This window comes from Gorilla gorilla, chromosome 19 (genome assembly GCF_029281585.2).
Source record: "Gorilla gorilla gorilla isolate KB3781 chromosome 19, NHGRI_mGorGor1-v2.1_pri, whole genome shotgun sequence".
NCBI classification, from domain to species: Eukaryota; Metazoa; Chordata; class Mammalia; order Primates; family Hominidae; genus Gorilla; species Gorilla gorilla.
The window spans coordinates 105,785,128-105,799,183 of NC_073243.2; the positions used below are offsets into that span (position 1 = coordinate 105,785,128).

General features: G+C 44.0%; 1 protein-coding gene and 1 long non-coding RNA gene across 2 annotated transcripts in view; both read left to right on the forward strand.

Moving 5' to 3' along the window:
* Positions 1-4,816: 4,816 nt before the first annotated feature.
* Positions 4,817-11,473, forward strand: MED10 (mediator complex subunit 10). Its single transcript, XM_004059057.5, has 4 exons — positions 4,817-5,043; positions 6,156-6,239; positions 8,973-9,075; positions 10,798-11,473. Exons 1-4 carry the CDS (start codon positions 4,922-4,924, stop codon positions 10,894-10,896), a joined length of 408 nt encoding a protein of 135 aa, XP_004059105.1. The 5' UTR covers positions 4,817-4,921; the 3' UTR covers positions 10,897-11,473.
* A 1,257-nt stretch (positions 11,474-12,730) lies between these two features.
* LOC134757629 (uncharacterized) overlaps positions 12,731-14,056 on the forward strand; it is a 273,011-nt gene continuing 271,685 nt past the window's right edge. Inside the window, exon 1 of the long non-coding RNA XR_010131849.1 lies at positions 12,731-13,739. This is a non-coding gene — a long non-coding RNA (uncharacterized lncRNA). The remainder of the gene's footprint in view (positions 13,740-14,056) is intronic.

Below are 14,056 nucleotides of genomic sequence, written 5' to 3' on the forward strand. Positions count from 1 at the left end.
GTGAACGCCATGCACAGGCCACAATGCAGATTTGTGGGTAAAATGAAGGACTGAGGTTGTTTTACGCCACTAAGTTTTGGTGTGGTTTGCTATACAGCAATAGATACCTGATGCATGACAACTGATCTAATTCTGATAATATCTTACTTAAGACTCTTGCATCTACTTTCATAAGGAAGATTGACCTATATTTTCTTGTATTGTCCTTGATGATTTTCATATAAAAGTTATACCGCTCTTTCAAAATGAGCTGGGATGTATTTCTTCTTTTTCTAGTCTCTGAATGTATCTGGGTAACTTTGAAATTATTTGTTCTTTAATGTTTGATTTTTAAACAATTAGTGTAAAAAACTGTCAGAGCTTATGTCTCTTCTATCTTCGAAAGAGATTTTTGCCTACTGGCCAGTTTATTGAAAGACTAGGAACTATTCTAATTGTTTATTTTTCTTAAGTTAATTTCTGGTAGTTTCCTAGAAAATTGTTTATATCTTCTAAGCTTTCAAAATTATGAACATATAAGTTTCACCCTCACTCGTTTATAATACTGTATATTTTTCTCTTTTAGCACCTTTCTTTTCTTCTTCTCTGATGAGACTTGCCAGAAGTATATATATTTGACTCATCTTTTCAACAATCAACTTTTCTTTATCTTTCCAGCTTCGAATGCAGCTAGACAGAAAACTAATGCAATAGTTCTCATTTTCATCAGTGTCTGTCTTTACTTTTGTCACTCCTTTTTATGTATTTTGTGGTGCCTGTGATTTCCCTTTTGATTCTTTTTATCCTACTCTTTGAGTTGAAACTCCAGTTTATTATTTCCAGGCTGTTTTCCCTCAAATTATTACCTCAGGAGTAAAGCAGAAGTTTGACAGGGAATTCTTGTTATTTAATTCCAAATGTTTTATAATTTTCCTTTTAAATAGGATGTCCACATAATGTATCAACCAAACTGGGACACGTTTGACAGTGAGTGGAAGAGTGCTATTAATAATCACACGAGGACAACAGACATAATTGGGTCTTGCCCATGCTCAGATGTATGTACACTCATGAATTATTTAGAGTGTGTTTTGATTTTCAAACGTGTATGTATGTGTAGAAAATGAATAAATTCATAGATTTCTACTGTAATTACGAGGTCAGAAAATCTGGTGTATGTGATAGAATCTGAGTTTGCTGAAACTTTCTTTGTGGTCTAGGGAATGGTCAAGTTTTCGTAAGTATTTGAAGTGTGCTTGGAAACAATCTATTCTTCAGGGGTCACTGTTTTTCACAGATCACAATTCTTAATATATTACTTAAGTCTTCCATATTCTTCATATGCTTTTTGGCCTACTTGATTTATTGTTTTCTGATAGAGGTACTCCAAATCCCCTGTAATAATTATGGATTTTGAATTTTACCTCATATTTTGTCAATTTTTGTGCTAGATAATATGGGACTATGTTGTCAGTTGCTTATAGGTGAATAGTATTCTATCTTTAATGAGTCTTCTCTTTACCATTAAAAGCATCTTTTTAATGTTTCTTTACTAACTTTCATATGCATTAACAACTTTCTTTTGGTTGCCTGCCATATATTATTCTATCCTCCCTCTTTATTTTCAACATGTCTATAAGTTTGTTTTAGGTGTACCTTTGAAAAGCAACATAGCTAGATTAAAACAACAAAACAAAACACTTCCAATTTGATTCTAATCTGAGAGTCTATCCTAACAGTTAAATCTGTTAACATTTAACTGTTAGGATAGACTAACAGTTAAATGTTAAATTAAATAATTAATTAATTTAATTAAATGTTAAATCTGTTAACATTTACTGTGTTCACTAACGTATGTTTTTAGTGGGGAAGGCACACATTTAATGACAGGGAACACAGTTCATGATACACTTTTTAATTTTATTTTTAATTAACAAATAATAATTGTCTATTTTTATGGGGTACAGATGTTAGAGGCATTTGAACCAGAGCAACTCCATCTTGAATAGGAGCTGGGTAAAATAAGGCTGAAACAAACCTACTGGGCTGCATTCCCAGATGGTTAGGCATTCTAAGTCACAAGATGAGATAGGAGGTCAGCACCAAATACAGGTCATAAACACCTCACTGATAAAACAGTTTGCCGTAAAGAAGCCAGCTAAACCCCACCAAAACCAAGATGGCAACGAGAGTTCTCACTACTATACTCCCACCACTGCCCTGACAGTTTCCAAATGCTATGACCTGTTAGGAAGTTACCCTAAATGGTCTAAAAAGGGGAGGCATAAATAAGCCACCACTTGCTTAGCATACAATCAAGAAATAACCATAACAGCAAGTAATCAGTAGCCCTCGGGGGCCGCTCTGCCTATGGAGTAGCCATTCTTTATTCCTTTATTTTACTAATACACTTGCTTTTACTTTACTATATGGACTCACCCTGAGTTCTTTCTTTCACGAGATCCAAGAACTCTCTCCGGGTCTGCACTGGGACCTCTTTCTGGAAACACAGATATCTCTTTGACATAGTGATTTCAATTCCTTTGAGTATTGTGAAAGGAAAATACATTTTGGGGCCCCCAAATCACTAAGCTAAAGGGAAAAGTCATGCTGGAAAATGCTCAGGGACAACCTGCCTCCCATTCTATTCAAAGTGATCCCTTTGCTCACTGAGATAGGTGCATATCTGATTGCCTCCTTTGGAAAGGCAAATCAGAAACTCAAAATAATGTAACTATTTGTCTTTCACCTACCAGTGACCTGGAAGCCCCCTCCCTGCTTTGAGTTTTCCCGCCTTTCTGGACAGAACCAGTGTATACCTTACATATATTGATTTATGTCTCATCTTTCCCTAAAATGTATAAAACCAAGCTGTGTCCTGACCACCTTGGGCTCATGTCATCAGGACCTCCTGAGGCCGTGTCATGAGTGTGTGTCCTCAACCTTGGCAAAATAAACTTTCTAAATTAACTGAGAACTGTCTCAGATATTCAGGGTTCACAGTATATACTCAGAAGTAGGACTGCTGGATCATATGGTAATTCTGTTTTTAGAGTTTTGGGAAACTTCCATTCTATTTTCCACAAGGGCTGCACTAATTTACATTCCCATCAACAGTGTACAAGGGTTCCCTTTCCTCCACATTTTCACCCACACCCATTGTCTTTGGTCTTTTTGATTATAGCCCTTCTAACAGTGTAAGGTGACATCTCATTATGCTTTTAATTTGTATTTCCCTGATGATATGTGATGCTGAGCATTTTTGCTGGTCATTTTTATGTCTTCTTTTGAGAAGTATCTGTTCAGGTCCTTTGCCCATTTTTAAATTTCTTCTTTTGCTTTTTTGCTATTGAGTTGTGTGCCTTTAATTTTTGCACTTTACGTTGTGAGTTTTATTTTCCATGCTTGTTCTTTGCTTCTTTATTCTCTTCTTTTCTTGCCTTCTATTGAGTTGACTGTGTTTTCTTTATTCCCTTCCCCCTGTCTACTAGTTTGGGAATTATATATACTAGCAAAGAGACACCCTTAAATTTTTCAAATAAATACTTACCAAAGCCTAAGTTCCATCAATTATCTATCTTTCTTACTTATGAAATTGAGAAAGGCCGTTCACTCCATGTCGCTACCTCTATCTAATAACTTTTAAAATTTTTTATTTGTCTAATATTTTATTTCCACCTTTTTTTTTTTTTTGAGTCTTGCTCTGTTGCCCAGGCTGGAGTGCAGTGGCATGATCTCGGCTTACTGCAACCTCTGCCTCCTGGGTTCAAGCAATTCTCCTGTCTCAGCCTCCCAAGTAGCTGGGACTACAGGCGCACACCACCATGTCTGACTAATTTTTGTATTTTTAGTAGAGACAGGGTTTCTCCATATTGGTCAGGTTGGTCTCGAACTCCTCACCTCGGGTAATCCACCTGCCTTGGCCTTCCAAAGTTCTGGGATTACAGGCCTGAGCCACCACGCCCAGCCTCCACCTTGTTTTATAATTCCCTAAAGTTAATTGTTGTTAAATCAGGAGAGAAGTATTTTATGTAACATTTCTGTTTATCAGCCCAGCCCACCAACTGGAGTGCCCTGATTCCATAAGTTTGGCAAGTCACTTACCTTCTCTGGCTTTCCATTTCTGGTCACAGCTGGGAGAGGCTCTGAAGATCACCTAGCAAAGGAGCTCCCTCACTTTGCCTGTTTCTGGGCACTGAAAAGTACAGGCCACAAATATATTCAGTAAAATAAATCACTTGAGAAATTCAAACAGGCTGGAGGAGATATCCGCTATCATAGGAGATCGGGCAGAAAAGTTTCTTAAACATAAGAGTGAAATGACCTAAACTGAATTTCAATGAGATAAACAGCAGTTTACTAAGACAGGGCAACCCCACAGGGTGCTGTTTGGTCAGAATTGGCCCGAGGAGGTGAGACCCTGACCTACGAAGGCAGCAGGTGTCCGGGAAGCATGGTTAGCAGCAAGAGCTAGGGGAGGTGGCCGCCGATTACATAGAAGAAAGGAGGCAGGTAGGCGCTGATCCCAGGGGTTCTGGTAGAGGGGCAGGGAGACTACCGTTATTGGTCCTTCATGCAAACTTTAGGATTTTCATCCATGTGTGTATTGCTTGAAGATGCTGCATTGCACAAAGTCTTCAACTTCTCCCATGACCGAGGCAGGTCTGATGTGTGTGCAAACGGTTAGTACTCGCCCAGCTGCGCGCCGAGGCCTCCTCCAGAATCCAGACCGCATCCCCGAAAGCCCGCCCTGCCTCGCACTTAGGCCCCACCCCCAACACGCCCGTCCCGATAACGAGGCTCCGCCCCCAAGAGCTCGCCCGCGCTCCCCCAGAGGAAACGGAAGTCGTATCTGTCCGGACGGAAGCAGGAAGCGGGAGCGTAGGGCCACGCCTGCTGCGCTGCTGGTTGAGGCTGTGTGGGTGGGGGTCGGGCCGAGGCGATGGCGGAGAAGTTTGACCACCTAGAGGAGCACCTGGAGAAGTTCGTGGAGAACATTCGGCAGCTCGGCATCATCGTCAGTGACTTCCAGCCCAGCAGCCAGGCCGGGCTCAACCAAAAGCTGTGAGTGGCGGCCCGAGGCTGCCGGGGTCTCCCCAGGGCCTGGCCGGGAAGCGTGTGCTCGGGGAGCGGGGATCTAGGGAGCCCGAGCCGAGCCTGACCGCTGCTCGTGCCCCGCCAGCCCTCTGTTCTGGTCCCGGAGCCCGGGGCGCCTTTCCTGGCTGTGTTCAGAGGGCGGGGCCCGCGCTCCAGCCTGTTGCCAAGAGCCAACCTCTTTGAGGCCCCTTTGGAGACGTCATCATGGCCAGATGATATACTTTACGTTTCCCTATCAAGGGAATCATGCTTTCTCTTCTAGCGTCTCCCCTCTCATGTGTAACCCCCTCCCAGCCTTTTCCTCCTGGAGCCCTTCTGGGAATTCAGTCCCTGTCTCCAGAGGGGAGGCAGGCTCCACAGTGAGTGCACGCCCTAAACTAGGCCTCAGAAGGTGAGGCTCCGAAGCCACCTGCTGCATAGGCCTGACAGTGGAGGAAATAGCGGGGAGGTGGTGCTGAGAAAGGCTGCAGAACGTTTATTATTATTATTTCTTGGCAACAGCCTTGTGCTGCTCATGTTGCTAGGCCCTGGGTTGGAGAAAAGGCAAGTGCAAGTACAGCACTTTCGAGAAGGGCTTTATATGGGGCGCGGACATAGAAAATGTTGCAGCCGAGGTTCCATACCCAGTGCTGTGGGAATAGCCAGACCAGCCTGATGGTGTAGGAAGGCTCCAGAGAGGAGAGGAAGCTAAACCAGATAGTATGGCTTTCTTTCCCTCAGACTTTGAGTATAGTCCGCTGCCTCATGTGTTCGCTGAAACCGCACACACAGTCACATGCACAGTCAGGTAATTGTTTTTGAGAGAAGGTTCATATTTTTCATCAAGTTCCCTCTCCATCCCCCTTACTGGCAATTTCTAGTTGAGAAGGAAAGTAACAAATATTTAAGGGTATTTTGTAACTCTAACAGTGTCCTAGGAATCCTGTAGCTAACCAAAGAGGTCAGAACCGTGTGTAACCCGCATAGCTGTGAGGAGAACGAACTTGCGTGGAGCCCCAGTTGGCTGGGTAGCTCTGTGGGTGGTGCTTATGCTGTCAAGTGAAATTAACCAGATGCCTGTGTGTTTGCCTTTCCCCCAGGAATTTTATTGTTACTGGCTTACAGGATATTGACAAGTGCAGACAGCAGCTTCATGATATTACTGTACCGTTAGAAGTTTTTGAGTAAGTAACATTCTTGATATTAGTCTTGGGTATAAATCTTGTTCAGTTATGGTGTGGTATCGTGACTTCTTCATCACTGGCATTCGAGTGCCTGCTGTGTGGTAGGCACAACCTGGGTGCTGGGGATGTGCCAGTGGAAAAAAAAATAGACAAAAATACCTGCCCTCATGGAACTTCCATTCTAATGGCATTACAAAATGAAAAAAAAGAATCTCCTTAATATTCTAATGTTGAAAAAAAGTTACATGTAAATAAAAGCTTATTAAATATATGAAATACATCACAGGTCCTCAAAGCCCTGCTTAGGCTAAAGAACAGCCACAAAACTTTCTTTTTTCCTTAAGAGGTGAAAAGTCCTATGAGGGCTATATTGTAAATTTTTAAAAAATGGCAGCCAGAAGCAACCTGAAAAGCAAGCTGGTCTGATGTTCCCAAACTGCCCGTGGAGTGCTAGTTCTGAGAGGTGAAAATATCTGCTCTGTCGAAGGAGGAAAGAAAGGGTTCTTATTCCAAGTATGTTTGGGGAGGCTGCTCACTGTTTTCTGTGCGACAGTTGTGTGTACCTATGTTAGTAATAGTCCTGAGAACACATACAGGAATAAGCTTTTAGATTTTTAAAATCCAGGTTTTCTCACATTGATTTGGTCACATCTCTGATTTCACACGTGAAGGACCTGATAAGTAACTGCAATAGGTTGTTTATCTAGTAAGTGTCAGAGTTAAGACGAAACCCCCGGACTCATACTTTCTTGACCAGTGCAAAGCAGCCTCTCCCTGATGGTGCTGGCTTGGAACAGCAAGAACATTCTAGTATTTCTTGCAGCAAAACTGCAAATGTAAATCACTAGATTTCCTTAAGCAGTAAAGGGAAAGAGTTATGGCTGTGTTCCATCCCAAAAGGTCAGAGATACAAGTTCTAGCTATAGTGCAGCAGCTGCCTACAAAGACAGGACACAGAGGTGGTTTTCTTGGTCTCTGATCTTCTGTTCACCTGCTGATGACTTTGCCCCATGTTCCTTACCTGTGCTCAGTGGGCACCACTGAGGTCTCTGACTTCAGGTGGGATGAAGGTCTTGCACCTCAGACAGCTCCAGACTCAGCTTTGGCTTTCTCAGTCCAGGAATACAGAGCATCCTCCTTTGTGCTCTTCTGATTATGAATGCAGGGGATGCATATAGTGACAAGTGGCAAGTAACTACTCATGTCTTCTGAAGCAGAACAAATGGAGACTGATGGGAACAGACTGCTTAAGGGCCGAGGGAAGTGCTGGGCATGGGGATGGATGAGATTGACCTGGGGTATCAGGAAGAGTATGCCAGTGAGCCCTAATACAGAGCAGATGCTGGGAGTTTACCTGCAAATCGGTGGTTGCTGTCTACCCAATGTAGAAGGAATTTCCAGGTCCCAGTGGCCTTTGCAGCGTGTACATTTTCATACACACCAATTGTGTCTTTAGCTAAGGTGAAAGCAGCTTGGCCCTTGTCTCCAGGACTTTGTGTGTGGGCAGGAGTGGGTTCACCCTTCGGTCTTCAAAGAACCAAGTCTGAGCAGGATGTCCATGCTGTTGAAGAAACGACCGTCAGCTGACATGGTTAACCTTATTCTGTGAGCCTGTCAGGTTTTTCTTGAGAAATGGATAGGTTTTGTTTAGAATTAACCATAATTTTGCCACATTACATTATTTCAAAAACACTGAAATGAAATAGAATTTCTAGAACTTGGGATGTTTTTATCTTTTGCTATCTATCAAGGCTACTTTTTATACCATTAGTAGTAACCTAATGATATCTTTGTTCTGAAGTGATTACATATTTTTGGCCTCAATTATAAAAAACGAAAGTAGAGTGAGTTTTCAGTTTTTGTTTTTTGTTTTTTAAATAATGAATGATTCAATTTAGTTGAATGATAAGGATTTCTTTAGGGGACAGAAAAAGGCAGGTGGCCTGCTCTTGGTAAAATATAGGTATTGATCTAGGCAGTATGTTTAATTAAATCTTCAGGATACTGAAGATAATTTCTGGGGGAAGTGTCAGAAATTCTAAGTAACAGTTTTATACTGTTTAGAAATAATTGGCCAGAACGTCTGTGTTATATTTAAGTTACTTAGGTGTATTTAGTAAAGTGGTATATCAAGCCGCCTCTTCTTTTGAAAGCAGTGGAATGGTTTGTAAAAGGATCTTGGGGTCGTCAGGGCTGGGGCTCTTGTGCTTGTAGTTCTCCTTTCCTTTCCCCTGAAGCTCCTCCACAGAGGAGGAGGGGCTTTGCCAAGCAGCGGGGCTGACCTAGAGTGGAGGCTGCATCGTGGAAGGATCCTCCTATGTCACCCAGGCCCGAACCCCTGGATCTCATTTAGTTTTTTCTTTTGTCAAGAGTTGCCTTACCATACAAGCTGCTGTAAGGATCAAAAAGGTAATAAATAGCATGAACGAATTTTGAAAAGTGCAAATGTTAAACAAATGTAAAGTGGTATGGCTTGTGACGCGTGCTTGGGTTTATAAGTGATCATTACTTGATTTTATGAGCTGTTTGTATTATCAGAAGTAATGAAATCAGATGATCTGTACTTGTGTAAATGAGGGAATCTTAATTCCCCTGGTTCCTACACTGAGTTTTGTCTAAACAAGGCCATGTGCAGTTATATATACCTAACCTTTATTCCCCCATACCTTTCAGAAAGCTGTGAGAATAGGTGTCAGTCATGAGAATGCTAACTGAAGTGTTTCGTGTTTCCAGATATATAGATCAAGGTCGAAATCCCCAGCTCTACACCAAAGAGTGCCTGGAGAGGGCTCTAGCTAAAAATGAGCAAGTTAAAGGCAAGATCGACACCATGAAGGTAAGACTTTAAGGAGTGTCAGACATACACTGGGAAGAGATGCCTTCTCAGTGAAATTTGGTTAAGAGACTCATTTTTTTCTATACTTGCTAGAATATTGACTTTCATAACCTCACATATTGAGATTTCTGAATTGTGTAATAGGCAGTAAGTAAAATTAGATATCAGCTGTGTAATAACATAAAAAACATACACTAATCTTACTCTTAAGGAAATCCAGGGTAATTTTTGTGATAGTAGTTCTCACTGGCTGTGATCATTTTCGTTTTTTTAAGATACACTTTTATTGCATTGATACTTTCTATTTCTGTAGTAATTCCTACTGTTGAAGGCTTTCCCTGTAGTCATAGTTCTTTGGTTTAGAGGATTCTTGAATATTGATTTTTCTCTTTGTCCAGCTTCTGACCTCCAAACTTCTTTTTACCATATCCACTGTCATGAAATTCCCCAGATCACTTAGTTTTTCTTTGCCTTGATGAGATGTAGAGAACTCTCTGCACTTGAACATGAAATATATAATTTTTTCTTAAATTGACTCAAATGTAGTTCAAATTGGTGTTTTGTTTCTTTATTTGGACTTAACGGCCACTCATTTCTGTTGGCACCATGCGAATGTTGCCGTGTGCGGCAGGGACCTCTGCCTTCCTCTCCTCCCAGCTCACAATAGGTGCCCCTTCCTCCTCCCGGCCATCTACGCCGGCCTGGTTTTCGGTTCTGGAATACATCCAACCCTTTCGTTTGTGTTCTTTTCTCCTACCATCTTCTCCACCTGGAGCTCTTCCATGTTCTCTTTGCACAAGCGACTCTATCCTTCCAGTTTCAGATGATTTCACCTCCTCAAAGAGGCCTTTGGGAGCAGCCTTTTCTAAAGCTTTCCTTGAGAATGCTGGTCAAGATTTACCTTTTAATTTTGTTTTTTCTGTTTGTTCTGTCTCCTCTGCCGGCTGCTTGAGCTCCAGGATCACAGAGGACATGAGTGTTCTGTTCCCACTGATGCCTGGTGCCAGACTGGGACACGTGTGCTCAGCCATGGCTAATGTGCGCAGGCAGGGATGGTCACACAGTGGCCTCTTGGCGCTCTGGCCGAGTGGGAGGAGCAAGGGGAGGAGCTGTCAGAAGGAGACCTGCCTAGTCACAGGCAGGTCACAGGGCTTCCAGAATCCCATTCAGGTGATCCCCTCCTGGTGGTAAACAGCACACCTCAGAAGTGGTGTTTTGTCATAGTTGTTCTTATGGCGCCCACAGCCTCATCTCTGTTTTGTCCGTTTGGGATTGAGGAGTTGTTGAGTCCAGCGTCACCTTCAGAGCCAGTGCACTCCTTATCAATAGCGAGGGCCGCTGGTTTTGATTGTTCCGTTTTGCTTGGTAAAGCTGAGTGAGAATTATATTGGCCAGCAGAAACGTCTCTCTCCATGTGAACACAGCCACTGGGTCACCAGGGACGTGGCTTACAGTTCCAGCAGGCTGCTGTCACACCGGTGCCTTTGGGCAGTACAGAATCGTGCTGCTGGTGGTGACGTCCGGGGCTGTGCAGTGTCGCTTCCTTTTGCATATGTTGCTATTGGTGTCATTTCCTCTCTGAGATCAGTGGAAGTCTCAGGTCAGTCCCGTGGCCCTGTATTGCTTAGTGGGCCATGTGTTTAAACTTCCAAAAGGCATATTTTAAATAGTTATTGGAGTGTTGATGTGAAGAGCTCCTTTGATAATGTATTTTCTTTGTAGAAATTTAAAAGCCTGTTGATTCAAGAACTTTCTAAAGTATTTCCGGAAGACATGGCTAAGTATCGAAGCATCCGGGGGGAGGATCACCCGCCTTCTTAACCAGCTCACCCTCCCTGCGTGAAGATCCCCCGGGACTGCGATGCGGCGTGAGGCTGGGACTGCGAGCGCTGACGCCACCTTCCTGCTGAGGTGGGACTGGGCCCTGGACACACCCCTCAGCCCCTCTGTCCTCATTGTTTGGCCTCATGGGACCGAGGGGCTGGAGGAGAGGCGGAGCTGTGCCCCAGCTGTTCCAGCAGCTTGTCTGGCGTCAACTGGCTTTCAGAGTGCTGACCCCTCGTCACTGTGGGGATCATTCTCTCTGAGGGCAGATGAGGCGCAGGAAAATAGGCTTGGAAATGTTAAATATGATGGGTAAATTAAAAGTTTTACAACATTCTACCTAATATTTTTCTTTTAACATACTCTTTCTGTTCTATTGTATTATGGTGTCCAAAAGCTAAATAACGACTAGGAAAAATTTTTTTAAAAAAAGAAAAATCAGTTTAATGTGGGAAGTACTTAAGTGGTATTATATTTTACATTTTCAAGTATAGTGCATAAAGAATGTTTTAAATGTAACTGTTTTCATGGATTTCAATTAGACATGCCTATAATAAACTAAGTATGTGGCTTATTCCATGTAATTATTTTTGTAATATTTTTGTAATATAATGCAATGTGTCTTGTAAACAGTTAATTATTACTTTCCCAGAGGGTTGGTAATATTCATAAGAAAATTTGTTTTCCAGGCATTTAGGCAGGAAAAGCTGAAGCAAAATGCAGAACTCCAATTTTTTCTACAAACCTTTCCTAGGGGCTATAGTACACCAATTTATTGACACTCTGGAAAGACGCCCGGCAGGGCTGTTTCAGCTTCAGTGCGCTTACAGATCCCGAGGGGATTCTGTGAACCTGCAGGTTCGGATTCACACGTCCGTTGGGCCTTGCAAACTGCATTTCTCATGAACTGCAGGTGGCGCTGTTTCTGTGATCTCTGGGCCACCCTTGGAGTTGAGGCCCTAGTGCGGCCTGTGCGGAGGTTGACCTATAGACCCCTGTGTCCGAATGGCCTGGGCAGGCTTGTTATTAAGGTAGGGCCACAGTTCAGACGTGTTGAGCCTCAGGCTTTAGGATGGGCCCTGGGAATCTGTGTTAATTTGCCTCCTACGAACGATCCTGAACCAGCCTCGATCCTAGCCAGGTCTGCCGGAATAAAACACCACATTCTGGGTGGTTTAAACAACAAACATGTATTTTCCCACAGTTCTGGAGGCTGGAAGTACAAGCTCACGGTGCCTGCAGAGAGGGTTTCTCCCGAGGCCTCCCTGGCTTGCAGACCTGCTTGCTTTGACCTCACGTGGTCGTTCCTCTGTGTGTGTCACAGCCCTGGTGTCTCTTCTGTGTGTCCTAACCTCTTTAGAATCTAAGAACAGCAGTTAGATGGTATTAGGACCCACCCGAAGGACCCATTTTTAACTTACTTCTTTGAAGACCCTGTCTCCAAATACAGTTGCATTCTCAGGTCCTGAGGTTAGGGCTTTGACACTGGAGTTTTGGAGGGATGCAACTCAGTCCAGAATACTCCCCAGGAGGGTTGTATTTACCAAGAGTCAGGGGCCAGGCCCCTTAGGAAGCTGGTCCCTCGCTAGCAGTTCTGTTCTCTCCAAAACAGCACCAGAAAAGGACTCCTACCGCTACCAAGGGGAAGAATTTCTGCTAGAGTAGAGGAGGCCCCTGCTGGCAGGTTCGGGTGCCTGAATCGCTGTTCCGCCTTGTTTTTCCAGCATCAGGATGCTGACTATAGGCTGCTGCACGAGGGCCATGTGGGCACGCGGCTCGCTGGGCTCTTCCCACACACTTCACCTGCATCAACTCACCTGGCCCTCACCAGCCCTGTGAGGTCCGGCTTTCTTTATATTACTGATGTTGAAGCTGGGGCACCAGGGCTTAATGTGCCCGAAGCCCTGCAGCTTCGCCTCCCTCTGTGCTGGTGCTGGGTGGGTCCGAGGTGTCCACAGTCCCCTCTTCCTGGGCTCTGAAACATGGAGGATGTGCCGGCAGTAGGGGCTGTTCTACATATCCTGGGACTGAGTTAATCGGGTGGCCTCAAGCTGTTTTAATCTTGATGTCTGGGCCTTGGGAAGAGAGGGTGACTGTCAGCTAGAGATGCATATCTGGTAGCCCACAGCATGACAAGTCTGCTGACCTAGGCCCAGCAGGGGCGGTGTAGCTGTCACACATTATTCTGGAATATTCACCAGTCTTTTTTTGAGTAAAAGTTTTGGGTGTGTGGATGCACTGCCTTGGAACTCCTAACTTACATCAGTGTGTCTGATGACACCACCACGGTGGGTCCCCAGGCAATGAATAGGTGTTGGAGCCCCTCGACGCTGTGACAGGCCACATGCCCCTTAATTCCACCCCACCTGCCATTACTATTAGTCGCAAGTGCCCGTCACTTTCAAATCTTCTGAAATGCTGAGGAATCTACTTAGCTCGGAATTGATGTCAGTGTGAGAGGGCTGGAGGGTTCCAGGCCGCGTTTGACACTCGGCGAGGCATGCTGTGACTGTCACTGACACTGCCTTCCAGAGCTCTCCACCCGGAGGAGCTTGGGTTCAGGTGCACACACCTGGCTGGCCCTTCATCCCTTCTTCTCAAAGACCTCATTTTGGTTAAAAGAATGATTGCCAGAGTCATCCTGGGGCGGTATCAGCCATTTCGATCAGCTTCTTCACATCACCCCTGCCCATTGCCACCCAGTTTGTTCCAATCCCTGCTTTGCTTCTGACCTCTTCTTCCCCACCCCTTTCTTCCTGCAGACACAGATCGGGCAAACAGCCCCAGGGCCTACTGATTTTTGTTATGCCCAAGGACACCGCTGAACCACCACGAGGCAGGTAGGGACTCAAACAGGGCCTGAGCCTGTGTCACTGTTCTAGATAATCTGTGCTGCCTCTGTGGGTCAGAATGAAAAAGCAAAAATTAAGCCCCACCTTTACACAGAACTAGAACATTCTTTATCTTTTTGGGTGTACAATCAGAAGGGTTCATTACAGAAAACTGAAAAATAGAGCTACAAAAATCTCCACATTTCTGCCCAAATTGTTACTATTGTGATTTTCATCCATCTAGATGTTCTTCTCTTGCACAGATGTGCACACACACTGAACAACTAGATGTGGAATTATTACTATGCACATGAGTTGGTAACCTT